General features: G+C 38.9%; 1 protein-coding gene across 9 annotated transcripts in view; it reads right to left on the reverse strand.

Annotated features, from left to right (window-relative positions):
- Positions 1-4,001: 4,001 nt before the first annotated feature.
- The window catches only part of LOC110833899 (uncharacterized), a 41,976-nt gene continuing 26,213 nt past the window's right edge, over positions 4,002-19,764 (reverse strand). For 8 of the 9 annotated variants that reach the window (XM_022072469.2, XM_022072472.2, XM_022072468.2 and 5 more), the window contains 7 exons: positions 17,094-17,179; positions 15,875-16,061; positions 11,528-11,588; positions 10,026-10,224; positions 9,449-9,605; positions 7,944-8,101; positions 4,002-5,935 (listed from right to left, as the gene is read on the reverse strand). In XM_022072469.2, coding sequence (XP_021928161.1) covers positions 5,780-5,935; positions 7,944-8,101; positions 9,449-9,605; positions 10,026-10,224; positions 11,528-11,588; positions 15,875-16,061; positions 17,094-17,105 — 930 coding nt within the window. In that variant the 5' untranslated portion in view covers positions 17,106-17,179 and the 3' untranslated portion in view covers positions 4,002-5,779. The remainder of the gene's footprint in view (positions 5,936-7,943; positions 8,102-9,448; positions 9,606-10,025; positions 10,225-11,527; positions 11,589-15,874; positions 16,062-17,093; positions 17,180-19,764) is intronic. The other variant, XM_022072467.2, reaches the window with a different exon arrangement.

Raw genomic sequence — 19,764 nt, forward strand, 5'->3', positions numbered from 1 at the left:
AGAGAGGCGAAGACGTGGTGACTCACAGAAAATGGGAAGCAGAGATCGGGTGAGGCAGAGACCGAGTCAAGCACGTACAGGCTGATGCACACACCGCATCAAGCAGAGACCGGTGAGGTACAGGACGAGTGACGCAGAGACCTTGTTAAAGAGACCTTTGAAAAAGAAATTGAAAATTTTGAAAATTTTCGAAAAATCAAAAAATGCTGGAAATTGTCTGAAAAGCGCACAAAACCAAAATTTTTTGAAAAATGTTGAAAAAAATTTAAGGAGCAATTCTTCAATTTTTTTTGGTTTTGTCGAAGGATCCAGACGAGGAAGTCTGGAAGGTTCACTTTCTGGTAGTTTCTAGTAAGAAAGGGGATATACCGTCTGGAGGGTCCCCCTTCTAGTACTTTCTACCATCCCTCGGGAGGGGAATACGGCGTCCAGAGCATTCCGTGACTGCCACACGTACAGTCCGCGTCCGCTAGCCAAAATTCTCCCCACCCGATCACTGTCAAAAACGAGGTCCGCCATACCCGTACTTTGACGTAACCTGTCTCTGACGGACTCTGCCCCTTCAAGACCTGATCACTGTATGACACTCTCTAAAGGGGCTTCTCTGTAAAGACCAGTAAGAGCAGAAATCGGGTGACGCAGAGTACGAGTCAGGCAGAGACGTGGTGTCGTTGACGCACTGTCAGACAGACAGAGTCCGACCGAGACCGTGTGAGGCAGACAACGTGTCTGGCGGAGACCAGTTGAAGCACAAATCGGGTGACACAGAGCGTGTCTGGCTTACATCGGGCATGGCAGACTGGTTCTGGTATGAATCAGTTAGTGAAGATTTTGAGAAAAAAAAGTATCAATTTTTTCAAAATTCTTGTGCGCTTTTTAGAATTTTTCCAGCATTTTTTGATTTTTCGAAAATTTCAAAAAAATTTCAAACTATTTCCCATTCGATCATCAGCAGAACACGTGAGCTGATGCCTTGCAGAACCGGTCTCTCTCGCACTCCTTCTGATGTACTGTGTCTCTGACGAATGCGGTCTGTGCCTGAATCGGGCTCTGCACTGACCGGTCTCTGTATGACACGGCTCTCACTTGACGCACTTTTTGATTTTTCCAAAAATTTTGAAAATTTTTAATTTTTTGCAAGGTCTCCTCAACAGATGCATGCCAGTCTCGGTGAATGCCACATTCTGTCTCTGCCGAACACGGCCTGTATCTCACCAAGTTGCTGCCTGCCTCGTTGTCTGCACCAACCGGACTCTGGTCTCTGCACGTCCCTGACTGCCTAACGTGTTGTCTGCCGCACCTGGGCTTCTCAGATGCGTCAAGTGAGAGCCGTGTCATACAGAGACCGGTCAGTGCAGAGCCTGATTCAGGCACAGACCGCATTCGTCAGAGACACAGTACATCAGAAGGAGTGCGAGAGAGACCGGTTCTGCAAGGCATCAGCTCACGTGTTCTGCTGATGATCGAATGGGAAAAAGTTTGAAATTTTTTTGAAATTTTCGAAAAATCAAAAAATGCTGGAAAAATTCTAAAAAGCGCACAAGAATTTTGAAAAAATTGATACTTTTTTTTCTCAAAATCTTCACTAACTGATTCATACCAGAACCAGTCTGCCATGCCCGATGTAAGCCAGACACGCTCTGTGTCACCCGATTTGTGCTTCAACTGGTCTCCGCCAGACACGTTGTCTGCCTCACACGGTCTCGGTCGGACTCTGTCTGTCTGACAGTGCGTCAACGACACCACGTCTCTGCCTGACTCGTACTCTGCGTCACCCGATTTCTGCTCTTACTGGTCTTTACAGAGAAGCCCCTTTAGAGAGTGTCATACAGTGATCAGGTCTTGAAGGGGCAGAGTCCGTCAGAGACAGGTTACGTCAAAGTACGGGTATGGCGGACCTCGTTTTTGACAGTGATCGGGTGGGGAGAATTTTGGCTAGCGGACGCGGACTGTACGTGTGGCAGTCACGGAATGCTCTGGACGCCGTATTCCCCTCCCGAGGGATGGTAGAAAGTACTAGAAGGGGGACCCTCCAGACGGTATATCCCCTTCCTTACTAGAAACTACCAGAAAGTGAACCTTCCAGACTTCCTCGTCTGGATCCTTCGACAGCTGGGCCGGCGATTATAAAACGTCGCCTACCAGAGTGCGGGAGGATAAGCTGTGGTGACAGGTGATAAGAGTGACGTGAATCTAGTGTGTGGAGCCAACGAGCGGTCTGGTGTGGCGCTGAGCAAGGACAGGGTGGCTGAGTGTGAGAGCACCGGTTTTATAGACCGTGGCGGCCGCGGCCGAGGAGCCAGCGTGTGTCCATTGAGGGTGCTGAGGGCCGGAGGCTGCGTGTTGAGAGCACCGGGTTCATGGACCGTGCCTGCAGAGGGGCCAGCGTGTCCAGTGAGGTGCTACTGGCCGACGTGTGTGTGTGAAGAGCGCCAAGCTTAGGGGACCAGACAGGCTCGAAGGACAGTGCGTGTGTGAAGATACTGTTGTAGTAGTGGAGAGTTGCCTGTAAGTGTAGACCTCTGTTAACTGATTTAATTAAACGCTAATAAATCAGGGTTGACAAATTAAAGGGAGTACCAATATACATCACAATATGTTTCCTGGAGGAAAACCATATCAATTTTTACCTGATGATATTCTACACCCTTCAAATTTGCTGAAGTATCCCATATCACGGTAAATACCACAAATATCACAGTATGTCAGTTGGTTAAAAAACAAATTAACGTGGTAATATGAAATTTGATGTGGAGCTAAACAATAAACATACCAACAAATGTAGTATGAATGTATGGTGACAATAAGAAACTTTCAGGTTATATCTGGCAATAACCAAGTAAAGTAGATTCCGGTTAATCGGGGCAGCCATTTATTTGGGACAAATCTTAAAGAACAAAAATAAATTAAGAACATAACCATAATTTGCTTCCCTTATTTGGGACACCATGCCATTTAATTGGGACAGTGAGTGCTAGATGGCGTGTGGCTTTGTGGAGTCAGTCAGTCGTCGCTGATTCACTCAGTAATGAACACGTGCGTATTCAGACAGTGTAGCGATTCTGCTTGCGAGTAATAAGCAGCAAGACTATCCAGAACCGCTTTGCTCACTGTGGTTTTAAGCATTCAGGCTTGGAGAAGCCAGATACAACCGATGGTGAAAATAACGCCATTTTGGAAGCTCAACATGTCAGAAAATACGAAGTTTGAATGTATCAACAATAGTCTTCAATGTTACAATGAAAATGAAGAATATGAGGATGAAATTGTTGGACAAATTTCAGCAAAACACCAAGACATCAGAAGACCAGGAAAGTGATGAGGATGACACACCTGAGCTTGAGCGAGTGACTAACCAGGATGCCAGGAAATTTTTTGTTGGATTACAACACTACTTCATGCAGGAAGGCAATGAAGACAGTCCTATATCTGCACTAGATACCTGAGCTGAATTTGTTCAGTTGTAGTCAATCATTAGAACACAGCCAGGTACGCTGAATATATTCCTCCAAAATCGTTAACCGTTAAATTGAAATTGTTTTAGCGTAAATATTTTTCTCTGATCTGTACCATTTGTTCCAGAATTCATTTATAGTATGTCGCTCAATAAATCATCTAAATAAATGGGAGTTTGTCTTTTGTTTTAAACCTTTTTAATTCTGTACGTGGAACTTCGCATAATTGGGCCAAAGTGTCCTAGTCCTGATGTGTCCCAATTAACCGGAATCCACTGTACTTTGAGATTACCCTGATGATGGAAGCAGTAAGGACCTCTGAAATGTTGGCCAGTTTCTACTAGACTGCACAGTGCAACATCCCAGAGAATAGTCATCTTCATACTCATTGTCATGAGAACCTGAAGTCTCACCTAGCCTAAAATTATCACACAGGCCAGGTTCCATGTACTGACAGAAATCTGTAAAGGAAGTAGAATCTTCTAAGTATATCAATGAAATAAAATCCCCTTATCATGGGGATAACTGACATTGTCAGGAACACAGTTTATATCTTACAGCATTTATTAGCCTACATTATCATATTATGAACAAAAGTAGTTTTATCATGCTAATATATAAACACTTGAACTACTTACATAAAAAAGTCTTTGTAGGCCTAATTTCACTGAACAATATGTTTATCAATATTTTGATAATTTTTATGCTCTAAAGTATATTATAAAAGGTAACAGAACTAAAAATTTACTGAACTACATTGCATTTATTCATATCAGGTGCTAGGCACACTTCAATTATGATCTATGACTAGAACTTTGGAAGAAAACTCCAATATTGTACTCTGAAGCTCTCATTTTTACGTTGCATCTATATTAGTTCCACTTTCTTGTATATGTAAGATGCACTTTGGTTCTGTTGTCACACTTCAGTGTATACAAAAAACATCTCATACAACAATTTCCCTTCACCTGCCAAGAATGTCAAATGAAAACTTTTTTCAATGCATTATCTAATTTTAATAAAATCTGTAAACTTTATTCTTCCATGTGAAATTTAAGTAAAATGCCACTAAAAATTGTAATCTGTAGTGTGTGAATGTTCGTGCAGTTGAATTTCATCTCGTTACATCTGAGCTATTTTACATTTGTAAATCAAATTGTATTGCTTGGACTCAGTTATATCACTACAAGATATGGCATCATCAGCTATTTGTCATTCTGTGACTATGATTTCATGTAAAAGAATATACCGATTATTTTTGAAAGACATGGCCCCACTTTAGAGGCACGTTCTATGCGCAGAAATAACCAGAAAAGTCTGGGTCCACGGCTGCTTTGTCTTTATGCCCCATTTTATTTTGGAAGGAGAATACAAAGTACAGTGTAAACCTGTCCACGAGAAATTGTTCATTTACAGATCACTAATTCTGATGTTACAGATTACTATTTTGACAAGAATAATTTTAAAAAAAATGCTCAGTGTTGTCCCTGTGCTTCCACCATGTGTCTTATTAATGACCATCGCATGTTCATAAATTCAAGGTGTTAAAAGTTAACTCTCACCTGTTTTCTACCCTCTGTTGTAGTTCTGCTACCACAACATATACAATACATTTAAGATAGCCCCATAAATAAAAATCCAGGAAGTCCAAGTCAGATGGTCTTACAGGCCACAGGTTTAAAACCAAGCATCCATGAACTTGTATTTATGTTCACACTTTTCATTGCCTTTCGACACAGAACACAGCCCTGAAGTGAAGCCATATATTTTGGAGACTCTCTGTAGTCTGCTGTACAGTTAACGTCTCATGTATTCAAAATGACTATAGCATTTCAAGTAGGACACTAACATAATCATTGTTAATGATATGTCATAAAGCTGTTTTTCCACAGACAGTTACAGATTAAATGACTACAGACCAAAAATCCCCTCACCGAATTTAGCAATGTGCAATACTTTCTTTAACTTATTGCAAGGCATACATTCACACTTATGAATTTAAAATATTAGGCCAAAATCTCATTAGTATCCATTAATTTGATCTGGTTATGGAGTAATTTTCTCACTTCAATGTATTATCAAGCTCTCGATCATATGCTCGTGAAGTCAATGATCATAATCTTGCACACTACTGTTGATTATACCAACTGATGCTAATATATATATATATATATATATATATATATATATATATATGTGTGTGTGTGTGTGTGTGTGTGTGTGTGTGTCAACCCATTAAACAATTTGCCAAACCCCTTTATTGTCCACTGTAGCAGGAAAATGGTTTGCTTGAGGTAATCGGTGTCCAGGTGTACTACATGCTTTTACAGAGCAGTTCTTTCATCATACACTATCACTGCTTCATTGTCTACTAGAGAATCAGTGTCTTTATGGAGGTACTGGCTTCGAGATTTGCTGAGTGCAATTATGGCAGCTTCATCGTTTCTCATGCGGTTCTTGCGTTTCTTGCTAAAATTCACCTGGAAATTAAACAAAAATATGAGTATTTCAGGAAGTGGTGCACACAGAACAATGACAAGTATCACATCCATCATAATAACCAACATACTTATCTCTCTCCCTTTATACCACATAACTTTATCCCCCCTCTCTCAACATTCAGTCTGTCCTGCTTTCTACTACTGCTACTTCATTCCTGAACTACACCAACATCCACTCCTACTCCTGTCATGTATGTCCCTGCATCATATAAACTCTTTCCCAACCATCCCCCTTGTGCTTTACATTTTCCTTTCTTCTGATTCTCCTATCACTCCATTACTAAATGTTGTACTATACCTTTCTCTGCACATCTCCCCTCTCCCTCCCCCTTCCAATATTCTCTTAATGCCACTGTGTCAAGCTATCTCCCCCTCCACTTTCCCTACATAGAACTCTCCTCATCCTGTATCCCTTACTCTCTCATACCTTCCATCTTCCTAACCAGAATCCTCTCTACTTCCCTTACCCTTCCATCACTCTAAGCTTCCCTACAACCATAAACAAATTTCCCCCTACATTTGCCAATCTCTCTTTAAACTGTACTCTTATCCACACCTATCTATCCCTTATATCCCAGTATTTTATTTTTCTCTTTTTCTGATACTATCTCCCTCCCAAAATTTATCCTTACCTGTGTCTAACATCACTTTCTTTATAATAAGTAACAGGACGGTCCTCAAAAAAAGTACTGAAATGCCTCTCTGGTTTGACTCAGTCCTGTGTAGCCCCTTCCATAATTCTTCCTCCCTCATTTGTTATGACAATCTTAAGAATATATATACAATATTTTTTTCTCCCTGTTTACCTACATTTATTATTAACAGCCATGGAATAATGCAGTGATCATTTGTTGCATTAAATGGTTGCCAAGCATAAGAAATTATGTTCATAATTTTGTGACTAGAGATGGATATAAATGGACAAGATTTTATACATAAGACGCTGGAGATGTAACTCCTCCTGAAATTCACTTCCATTATATGAAAAACATTCACAATTTTACTACTTAACTGCATTAATTTTGTTTTCTCTGAAACTGTAACCACTGTGACAGACCCAATGCCATTCACTGCAGCATTTTAAACATTTGCATCTCAGTGTGAATGTAATGAAGGCAAATGTGAAATACGGAGGTGAAGTGTCACATTTTACTGACTCCAGTATCATGTGGATAGGGTGCTGAATGTGGCTTGTAGCCATTCTGGATGATATATGAGAAAAAATATTACCACAGTTTCTATGAATTAAATTTCAGCAATTTAGTGTGCGAGCAGTCACCCTGCTGAGTGAATGTCACAACACACATTTTTGTATACTGCGTACAATGAGATGCCCTAACCCTTCAATATGTTTTTCATATAAAACAAAGATACGCCATGACACAATGACTACTATCTGTTACAGTGAGTCCAAACCATATTAGTATATTAATTAACAGTGAATAAAATATCAATGTTATATCATGCTGCACCCTCCTGGAAATGTTCCATCCATACATACATAATGCTTAATTCCATTTCATGGAAGTATTCAATACATAACAGAAAAAGGATTAATGAGGGGATATGTCCCATCTGAAGTGAGATGCTCAAATAAGACCACGGCTCAGCTGGCGAATTTTGTCCTAATCAGAGTACAGTTATGGTATATAAAACATAAAACAATGTTATATGATACAAAACAATGGTTTTTCTTCTGGGATTATGTATGAGACATCTGCACAAAAATGATCTGTACTCTTTGTGAGACAGAGTATTGCAAGAATTGCAACAGTGCGATCCAGGTAAGTAATTTGGATGGCTGCCTGTGAACATAAAACATGATTTTAGTCACAGAAAGGCTGAAGCCTTTATCGATTCAGTTGGTGGGAAAACTACAGCATAATCTGTGAGAAACTATGTTATTGAGTGTTCTATGTCATCATGATACAACTAAACTTAAACTGGCATCTTGGACCAACATAGTAAAAAAGTAATTAATAATCACCTTAGCATAGAGCTCTGCGAGATCATCCTCGGTCGACAAGGGACGGGACTTTGATCTTACCCACGCTGGCAGACTTCTCGTCTTCAGCACGGCTGGGCCAGAGGGTGCCTCGCCCCCTCGTGACCCAACTTCATCCAGAACTGTGAACAAATACGAAACTGTGTCATGTTAGCTCAAATTGCAAAACCAAAAGTAACGTGAAATAAAAAATAAGGCAAAATCAAAAGTCATATTAATTTAATAGAAATACCTATACATAATGTCTGAAGAACATTAAACCACTGAAGCCAAAGTTTGCCTGAATAATATTCAAGAATTCAGTCAGTACCTCACACAAAACACTTCTCGCCTCCATTGCAAAGAACAACTGCTTAATGCTGCTTAAAGGAATAATTGCTTTTAACACTGAGAATCTTATGAAAGTCACACATACAAAATGCAGGGTTACTAACTGTTAATGCAACTGGTACATATAGTTACCCCTTGGCTTTGAACGGTTAACAGTAAGTTTTAAATGCCAAACAGGACACACAACCAACTCCAAAGGTCTGATTCTATGTGGAATTGAAACACTACTTCTTTCAAAAGAAATTCTACCCTTTAAAATTATGGTATTATTAAAAGTGAATTCTTGACTTGTTTTGATTAATTTCTTTAGAATGTTTTCCTATTAATTATATTGTGAAAAATCATAGTGTTGCAAGAAATCCAGTGATGGTAACCCTAATCTAAATATATATACATTCCTAGCAATATTATCACATTTAAACAGAGAAAACAACTTAATTATCTGGCCATCTTGATTAATGTACTTGGTTTGTTTGTGAATTACTTTTTTAAATATAAAACTATGCGCTATTTGAAGAACAATAATATGTATCTAATATATATAATCCTACAAACTAAAATATTAATCTGATTAGTAGCTGCAGTATATTTATATGTATCTCCAAAATATACTTAGGTCTTCATGCAAACCTGTGGTCCAAGTTGTCAAATGTTGACCAAAATCTTATTCTGTAAATACATCTTGGTAAAGACCCTTTAATTATCAGACTTAATCCAAATCCAATCAACAGCAGAGGTGTGTCTTTGCATGTAGTACACAGACACATGGCAAACCTAAGAAGCTTGCTGGGTTATCAGCTATCCTGCCTCAAGCTCTTTGTGATTTTACTGAGTCTCTGCAGGAAAATAACTTCAAACAGGTCACAACCAATTCCATCCAAACGTGTTACAAACATTGTATTATTTGTACCCTCCAATATATAACCTCTGCAGCTGAAACAATGATGTTAAACAGCCAAATAATCAATCATCAAAATCATCTTAAAGATACTTTCTTTCTTATCAGTATGTATGATCAATATGCTGGTTCCTCATTTTTTTTTTACAGTGTTCAGTTAAAATGTATTAAACCGATTTGTATTGTAGCAGTGGAAGTGAATTTGGAAAATGGGGCTCAAGTGTATAAAACTGAGTAGCTTTAGCATGCACATACTCACTGCTGCTTGAGGCATACTGTGTGCTCTGAGCAGTAAATTCAGAGATCTCTGGCAAATGGTTCTGCTGCCTTCCTTCAGCATTCACTGCCAGGTCATAAGGCCCAAATCTGATTGGCTGACTCACTGGTCTTCTCCTTTTATCCGATGTATTTAAAGGCTGGAAAAGAATGCAGGGAAATAATACAAAAATGTCAGCATTATATATTCTTCAGATAAGCTTGGCTGTCAGATGAGACATAAGAGGTGGAAATGTCATAAGGAGAAAAGAAAATTATACATCTTTCAGCTACACAACTGGTTAGTAATTTTATGACAGAGGTTCCTGACATATTAATATCAAAATGGTTACGTACAAGATCAATAAATCACATACCTATTGTCACCTGGGAACTGGAGTCTTATCGACACATATCTTTAGGAAACTGTTCTGGAAGTCACTGAGTAACATGTAACTGTTTCTTATGCACGCAGGCATTTACAATGCTTTACATTGTAAATATACGTTCCAAGCAACATACTACATGTTACAAAGTTTAACATAATTTATAAAGACATGAAAACATTAAGAATAACTTACCCCTGTATGACGTGGTGGAGGAGCACAACTCGTTGAACGTGTCAGGGGTCCTGGATCTAGTCGCTCCAAGTTTGCAGGACTCAGCACCCTGCTGTTATAAAACCAGTGTGAACCAGGGCCAGGCTGGTGTGAGGGACCCACCAACCGACTGCTATAAGCCCAATGTCCACTCTTTGGTGCTGCATACACTGCTGAGTGGCTGGAAAGTCATGTGTGCTTATTATTCAGTCACAGACTGAAAAAAAAACATAAACCACTGGAAACACTGTGTCACAGCTCAAGTGGTTAGTCACTGGCTTCTCATCACAGAGGCCAAAGTTCATGTCCAGGTCATTATTGACTGAATTGTGGTGGACAGAACTGTCATTCAGTACTGCCCTGTTGACATCTTCCCATCACTTCTCTATATTCACTTGTGTGTTTTGTCTGGGAAATGGACACTTAGACACATTAGTGGCTCAGTTTCACAGAGACGCAGCTCTCCCCATCACAACACAGGAAATAAAACACAATAAAGAAGGCTAGACAGGAAACTGTTTTGACTACGAGAAGTTTATACAAGCATATTTAGTATTATAAAGAGCTGGGTCAGTTCAGTCTATATAGTCAATTGATACAGATTGGATGACTGAGGTTTGATTCCTAGAAGAGGAAAGGATTTTTATCCTCTCCATCATGTACAAAGTTAAAATAAGAGAAAAACTTAGCAATGCAGTAAATATGGCAGGCATTTCGGCTGTGATCAGTGCATCAATTTTGTGAATGACAATGAGTCATTTGCACAGTGAACAGTACTATGATCTGTGTCTGTCCTTCTATCCACGATAACCTGAGAACTGCTGAATGGATTTGCATGAAATTTGATACTAGGAACTTCAATTAAATCTGCGGCCATCAGCTATACAGAAGCTAAATGTACCAAATTTAGTGTTTTCAAGTTTCATTCCAAATGTGATAGCAGTTTTTTCTACGTATTCTGTACAAACTCTATAACTTCATGGTTTGTACATGTCTTGATGAAAATAAAAGTGTTCCTATTTTATTAACTTCCACAACTAAAACTATGTGTATATTTGTAAATACATTGAGAGTAAATTTGTGTCCTTTATATACAGCTTTAGAATATATACATAACAAAATATAACTTTAAAAAAGGGAAAATTCTTATGGTAGAGTTTCTTTGTAAGTGCCGCCATGACAAACTTTTCTTTGAGAACTGCTGAAATAATGGATGTGTCCTTGTCTGCATTTTATTCTGTGCCGTCTATACAGGACAAAAATGTCCTTAATGTTGATAATGTAATTGATCTGAAGGAGGAATCTAAAGATCAACAAAAGTACATTCATATAACAGGTGTCTTAAAAACTGTTTCAGCAGCAAAAGCTTCTGCATTATCGTTTTACTGCCTTTCAGAACATTTTACAGATTGCATAAGCAATTTGCTCAGATTCATGTCTCTCTTGCTCCAATTGTACAAGGAATAAAGAATGGAAAATCTAACCTTGGCATAACTGACAGCCCTGATCTCTGCCTCGCAGCTATTTCCTCTCCCAGTCGTGCACCTGTGAATAAATAACAGACCTTCATTAAAACATGAAAAAGTGCAATAGTTTTCACATCGTGCAGAATTTCTAGACGTGCTACCCTAAAGCATAAATCAGGTAATTCACGTATGATATTTAGTACTGAATACTCTGATCATTATCTGGTGGTAGCAAAAGTGAGGGAGCGGCTTTCAGTAAGTAGACGAACTAAACAAAATTTTGACACAGAAAGATTTGATTTGAAAAAATTAAGTGAGGGAGAGGCAAAGGAACAATATCAAGTTGAAATTTCGAATAGGTTTCAAATTTTAGAGACAAATGAGGATAATGAAAGTGTGGACATCAACAGGGAGTGGGAAAATGTCAGAAACTGCATCAAATTTTCAGCAAAAGAGAAACTAGGATACTACAGGAGAAAGAAAAATAAACCGTGGTTTGATGAAGAATGTTCAAAATTAATAGATCGAAGGAAGCAAACAAAATTTCAATGGTTGCAGAACCCAAACAAAACAAATGCGGATAATCTATGTAACGTGAGACGTGAGGCTAGTAGAACCTTTAGGACTAAGAAAAGGGAATACCTGAAGGGAAAAATTGCTGAACTTGAGACACATAATAAGGAAAAAAACATCAGAGACCTGTACAGAGGCATTAATAACTTTAAGAAAGGATATCAACCCCAGACCAATTTGGTAAAGGATGATAGTGGCAATTTGCTTGCAGATCCAATAAAAATTGTGAATAGGTGGAAAAATTTCTTTAGCGAGCTCTTAAATGTTCATGATACTGGTGATATTAGACAGATTAAAATGCATACAGCTGAACTGTTGGTGCCAGAACCAGGCTTAGATGAAGTGGAACTAGCCATTGGGAAGTTGAAAAGTTATAAATCTCCAGGAATTGATCAGATTCCGGCCGAATTAATTAAAGCAGGTGGCAAATGGTTGCATATGAGGATCCATAAGCTTATTCAGTTAATTTGGGATAAGGAAGAGATGCCACAACAATGGAAGGAATCCATAATTATTCCTATTCATAAGAAGGGGGACAAGACTGAGTGTGGTAATTACCGAGGAATATCGCTGCTATCAACCTCATACAAAATTCTATCCAACATTCTTTTGGCAAGATTAACCCCATATGCGAATGAAATTATTGGGGATCATCAGTGTGGGTTCAGACGAAACAGATCAACGATTGATCAGATCTCTTGCATTCGTCAGATACTAGATAAAAAATGGGAGTTCGGTGGGACCGTACATCAGTTATTTATAGATTTCAAAAAAGCCTATGACTCTGTGAAGAGAGAAGTGCTATATAATATTCTTATTGAATTTGGTATACCAAAGAAGCTAGTGGGTCTAATAAAAATGTGCTTAAATGAAACCTGTAGCAAAATTCGAGTAGGTAAATATGTATCTGAGACATTCCTCATCAAGAACGGTCTAAAACAAGGAGATGCTTTGTCTCCCTTGCTCTTTAACTTTGCGCTAGAATACGCCATCAGGAAGGTCCAAGGTAGGCAGGAGGGTTTGCAATTGAATGGGACACATCAGCTATTGGCATATGCTGATGATGTTAATTTATTGGGGGACGATATAAATACAATAAAGAGGAACGCAGAAGTTTTACTAGAGGCTGGTAGACAAGTGGGGCTGGAAGTAAATTCAGAAAAAACTAAGTACTTGTTAGTATCTCGTCATCAGAAGACAGGCGGGCAAAAGTATCTTAGGGTGGCTAATAAATCCTTTGAAAGGGTTACAAAGTTCAAATATTTGGGAACAACAATAACAAATCAAAATGATACTTGTGAGGAAGTTAGGAGGAGACTAAATTCCGGAAATGCTTGCTACTTCTCAGTCCAAAATATTTTGTCTTCCCGTCTGATTTCTAAGAACTTGAAAATTAAAGTATACAAAACAATAATCTTGCCCGTTGTTTTGTATGGGTGCGAAACATGGTCTCTCACTCAGAGGGAGGAACACAGATTGCAGGTGTTTGAGAATCGGGTGTTGAGGAGGATATTTGGGCCTAAGAGGGAAGACGATGGGGCGTGGAGAAAACTGCACAATGACGAGCTTAAAAATCTGTACTGCTCCCCCAGTATTGTGAGGGTGATTAAGTCGAGAAGAGTGAGATGGGCGGGACACGTAGCGCGCATGGATGGGACAAGAGGTGTGCACCGGGTACTGGTTGGGAAACCTGAAGGGAAGAGACCGCTGGGGAGACCTAGACGTAGATGGGAGGATAATCTCAGGCGGGATCTATGGGAGATAGGAGTTGAAGGAAACTGGATTTTGTTGGCCCAGGACAGGGTCCGGTGGAGGGCTTTGGTTAATTCGGTGATGAACCTTCGGGTTCGGTAAGCCATCTAGTTAGTTAGTTATTTAGTACTGAATATGTGTTTCTCAATGTGCAGTATCACTATCTGCAGGCAGTAAACTTAAAATAGTTTTAAGCTTACTGAATCAGTCCCTTTACCCTACATAAACTAAATCACTCCTTATTAAGATATAATTGCTCAATTTCCTCTGATCCAAATTGCTTCATTCTGGCAGCTATGGAAGTTGCAACATCTACTTCCCTTCTCTAATATATGAAGGGCTAAGCAACTTGAATAGGTAATGGAACGGCGAAATCGTTTAATTTCCTGATAACCTGTTCCCTGTTGGGAATGATTATTGATAGAATTCTGTGGAGTAAATTAAAATTTGTGAGCTTCACTTCATACAAGAGGAAGTGATTCAGACAGCCAGTCTAATGGAACTGAATACTTTAATAATGTCAACTGTATATCGATTCTTCTTCCATTAACCTAACTACAATAACAGAAGTCCAGAAAACAGATGGAGAACTTCATTAGGATATATTTTAATTATATATGACAATTTATGCTCAGGTCATCTAACTGATCTCTTCCCTTCAGCTTCTCTGACCAAAACTCTGTATGCATTTCTCATTTCATCTGTATATGTGACATGTCCTCCCCATTTCACTTGCCTTGATATCATCACATTAGTATGGTAATATGTAATGAAGAATACAAATTATAAAGTTCCAGCATTCCCTAAAATCAATCCTCTTCGCTTTTTCATATTTCTTGCTGTTGTTCCCAAATACTTGAACTTTGTAACTTTTTGAAGAACTTACTAGCTATTACAATGTCTTCCTGTATTATAGTGGTGAAACATAAACCTTTACTTGGTTTTCTCTGTTTTTAATTCTAGAGAAACTTTCTAACTAGCATCTATCAGAGATTCTCCATACTTATGTATGTTATCAATGTTTTCACTCTCATGCTACAACTAATTCAAATTCGTAGCACTTATTTTACCATTCCCAACTCTTCTGTTACTTATGTCCATTTCACACTTGCATATTGTCAAAGGCACGCATCAAAAACAAGAATTATACAGTGCTACATTAACAGTAATGCTAGGAATTTTTACAATTCTGCCATAAGTATATATAGTTACTTAGCCAAAATTATCATTATAATTATATATTAGAATTTCTTAATTTCTAAATAGTACGTACTCCAGTTTCTAAGCACATCAGATGAAAACCAAGTCTTGGAACACAGCCTATATGATGAAACATTTTTGACGACTGAGATAAAATTCTCAGTGCTGAGACCCAATTGTATTTCATCACTAATGTATTTAAGTGTCATTAATATGTTTTTAATTTTATTTGGTATTATTTATTCTGATGTATCTCTAGATACATCCTCAGTACCTTCATTTTACACTCATTACAAGGGAGAGGGAGGAACTTGTCCCAGATATGTCAGTGTTTAACAAATTCATAAGGCCAGAGAAGATTTTATTAAAGGAAGAGGAGATTTACACCCCCATACTATGGGGTTGCTTGCCAGACTTTAATTTTGGGGTTTACAGATTGGTGGTATGTTACTGCAGTACATGATCAGCCGGATCACTCATGAGTAATGAAGGTTAAATATCAGCATTTTACCTTCTTTGCCAATATCCGTTTCTCTCCTAATACATGCCAAATCATCCCACACACATAAACTTCCACACAGGAATCTACAAAGTCATCTCCCTTCAGAGAGGAAAAGAAACTGGTGAAGCAGATTACAAAAATTAAAACTATTTCTAAATGAAACAAACAGAGCAACTTCACTTTTCATTTGTGCACACTTAAGATGATACTGACATATGATTTGGCCACTACTATACACATTTCATTCTTTTTTCTTCTTTTTTTCCAGTGAAACCCCCAAAACATTTCATGCACTGTCAAAGGTTCTACAAACCACCAGTCTAAGAGTACAGACTTACAATAAGCCTTGTCTCGGCGAGGAACCACACAGCAACGCCACACGATGGCAGCAATGAGAGTGAGAAGTATCAGTGCACCACCGCATACTGCGCCCACAAGGAATGGCAGGTGTTCACTTGGAATACGCCAGCTGCCCCACTTCCAGCCACCAGGAGAAGATGCTGCTGGCGATGCTGTGCCATTGTCCTGCAACCCAACAGTATTCATATTGTTGCTTCTGTACTGTAAAAAGTCCGCCTTGCAGAGTTAATTACTTCCCAGGACTTCCAACCTTGCCATATTTCAGAACAGTTAAATTCACTTATTTCCAAGACAAATTAATTTTTGGGTTAGTTAATGAAACATCTTCAACTGTAAACATTATAGATATAAAATGATAAGATGACTATCAATGATGACTTGGAAAGGACATGGAAAAATGTGATCACAGGCTGTTTGAAACTACTATACCGGCATTAGCCTCAAAAGACTAAACAGAGCTAAGAAAACCACTGCAAGATCAAAATCGCAGTCAGGTTACCATATGAGATTACAGAAAAACCAACAATACGACAAAAGAAAACTAAATACACATAACATTTATAATGTAAATTTTCAAGTTGTGGATAAATAAATATTAATCACAAAATTTAAACACAGAGCTATATGTCTGGCAAAAGAATAGACAGAACAGATGCAAATTTCTGTAAGCTTCGATGGAGTACATTGGGGATGAGACCTTTAGGATCAATAATGAGCATGGATAATGGGATATGGTTATACATTAATATGTTGTTGATATGAGATATGTTACAAGTCTGTGTAATGCCGAAATAAAATCTAATGAAAACTAGTGGTACCATACAGAAAAAAATTGCAGCTAGAAATGCAGAAAATGGTAGATAAAATCAGGCATAGAAAAGCTCCAACCTTTTGGCATATTGCGTGAAAAGCTGCAGAACCAGCACCATCCAAATTGTAACTTTAATGTTTGAACAAAATGTTTTCAATACACCATAAGAAAACCAAGAATATTTATGGATATCACTCACAGTAAAGCGATAACATTGAGATCAAACGATCGATACCGAGACAATCTGCAACAGTTTTAAAGTTACATTTTAAAACTTCATAACATTGAACTTACATCTGGATTGAACTGAATTACACCACAACACGAAGCAGACTAAACAGTCTAACCCATTAAGATGATGATGGTTACAAATGTTTTGTACTCACGTCTGGCCACATCTTTGCAGTCAGAGTGACGGACTGCTGAAATACGTGGGTCTGAAATCGACCCCGCCCCCCTGGCTCCTCATCTCCTGTAACATAAACAGGCCAAAAATGAGTATGAATAAAAATTGTGCTTTCCAAATATTATTCACTTTCAGACCCTCCTTCCAACATTACGTACTTTAATAAGAGCCATTTTACGAGAACAAACTAAATTTACTCGCAACTAAAACAGCAAATTTAGGAAATTCCTAAATCATGACACAACATGGCCACTCTCCAGGCATAACAGTTCAACACGTCCTACTGGACAGGACTACATTGTATGTGACTTTCCAGCTCAGTACCAGCTTACTATAACGTGTGTATTCGACAGCTGAAACTTTTCAGTGAATGCTTTGTTTTGACGTTCCAAATGCCCCCGCGGCCCACGAGTTATTATTCGTTTCTGGTTTAGGTAGGTCAGAAATATGCGCCTCCATACTGCAGTCATCTTCGCGATTTTACTGTCATTCCAGCAAAAATGCAACATATATCGTGTTTCTCTTTTATATGTCATCTCATTTGTGTCTCGTTCATTTAATATTCTTTCCTGCATCTTTTCCTTCTTTATATTCATTTCTTTAATCACCATTTCCTTCTTTCTCTCTCTCCATTTGCTTTATTTAAAGCCTTTATAAATTTACTGTATTAATTTCCTCGTTCTTCAGTCGGTTTTTTCTTTACTTTTGATTTATAAAAACGTGACACCCACACAAATGATATACATATGTCCCACGTAACTCGAAACCCACCTACCAGCATGCGACTCATTTCTCGCCAGTTCCTTCGCTGTCATCCCGACATGCTGTCATGATGTGTTCCCCGTCAAGTGATAACTAACTAACTAGATGGCTTACCGACGTTCATCACCGAATTAACCGAAGCCCTCCACCGGACCCTGTCCTGGGCCAGCAAAAACCAGTTTCCTTCAACTCCTATCTCCCATAGATCCCGCCTGAGATTATCCTCCCATCTACGTCTAGGTCTCCCCTGCGGTCTCTTCCCTTCAGGTTTCCCAACCAGTACCCGGTGCACACCTCTTGTCCCATCCATGCGCGCTACATGCCCAGCCCATCTCAAGTGATACACACCAATAAACCACAACAGTTGATTATTCAAGCTTGCGAATGGAAAGAAACACGAGTCACTGAAGACGTATGAAGATCGCTGTCATTATCTGGCAAACAAAACGACTAGCTTCTGCCTGTTATTAGCAAAATATATTAGTAAATATCCCAGCACAATTACCAATACGGATCCCGAATGAATTCCTCCGCGGAGATTGTTCCGTTTGTCGCATGGGTGAGGGTAGTGCAGGAAATAGTAGGAACATCCCTTTCATTACGTGCTAAAACGAAGTATGGTCTTTTTATAAAATTAAAGTGTTCATAATTGTTGCTTGAGAAGGATTCCTAACGCTGAAAGAGGCCTGAACAACACCACCCTTGTTTGTGCTAAGAAGTCTGACATGCAATTCATTTCCTATGACGGAAAGAATATTAATGCTTGAGAGAAGCAATCTTGGGCCATTAGCAGGGGAGGAAGCAAACAGCCTGCCGAACTTTTCAGCAACATTTCCTGTCAATCTTCCGTAACTTCGTCAAGTTTTAGCCTATATCAGCGGCCTCCGGCTCGCGTCTTTTGCGGAAGTTGTACGGACCGATTACAAAATTATCTTCCAGATGATAGCGATACTGCAGTTGAATGGTTTAAACTCTTTGTCACTGCTGTACTTACCAACCACCTAACGGTAGAAAAGAAACAGGTATGCTAGGCAGTAGCTTTACATATGGTAACATAAACTTTTCACCTTTACGTGACAACATTTCCATAGACTTGACGTCTTCCGAAATGTGAACTTTGATCTCATGTTTATGACGGGGACAGATATGATCGTGTTATGAAGACCACTGTCCAACAAACGAGTGGAGTAAACACACGCCTCTACGCAATACAAATGCAAATATTGACACTTTGCTGATAGCGGAGCTCGCACTAATACAAATGACGATCGACTTCGTAAGGTCAGACGTGTCGGGATTTTTTATTTAAGGTTCCAACCTCTGCATAAAACAATATTTCAACTGATACCTGACGAAGTTTCACACTGTGAATCTAGAACTGGATACACAGGTAATCAGAGTGTATACCTGCAAGTCAAACGTATGGATTTGATTAAAAGTCTCCTTGGAGACATGTTAACTCACAAAGGACACATTGTAACAGCTTCCGTCTTAGTGTGACGCGTTTATACAGAAATGCCGCTACAGTGCAATTCGGTTAGACAGAGATTTACGAAACAATTCACAAAAGCTGAACAAAGGGTATACAACATTCTTAAGGAAAGGTCTAACTTTTGTACTGGTGAGGCAGGACAACAGTCCTGTGAAAGTGACTTATAGGAAGTAAGTTCCAGAAATGAAAGGAAAGGAACAATCCAATTCAAACGAAGCGACTATGTTTATTAAGGTTTCTTCGCATCGCCCCGTGTGTGGACAGAAAACAACAGAAACAGACATATCGCCTGAAATTTTGACTGTAACTTACAAAGAAGGCTTTTTCTGAATCCATATTCATATTAATTGTTTCGGTGTGTAGAACTCGACCTTTACATTTGTGTCAGGTCCTTTAA

This window comes from Zootermopsis nevadensis, unplaced genomic scaffold, assembly GCF_977971745.1.
Source record: "Zootermopsis nevadensis isolate Lab colony 2312 unplaced genomic scaffold, Znev_1.0 Znev_ptg000022l, whole genome shotgun sequence".
In the NCBI taxonomy this organism is placed as follows: Eukaryota; Metazoa; Arthropoda; class Insecta; order Blattodea; family Termopsidae; genus Zootermopsis; species Zootermopsis nevadensis.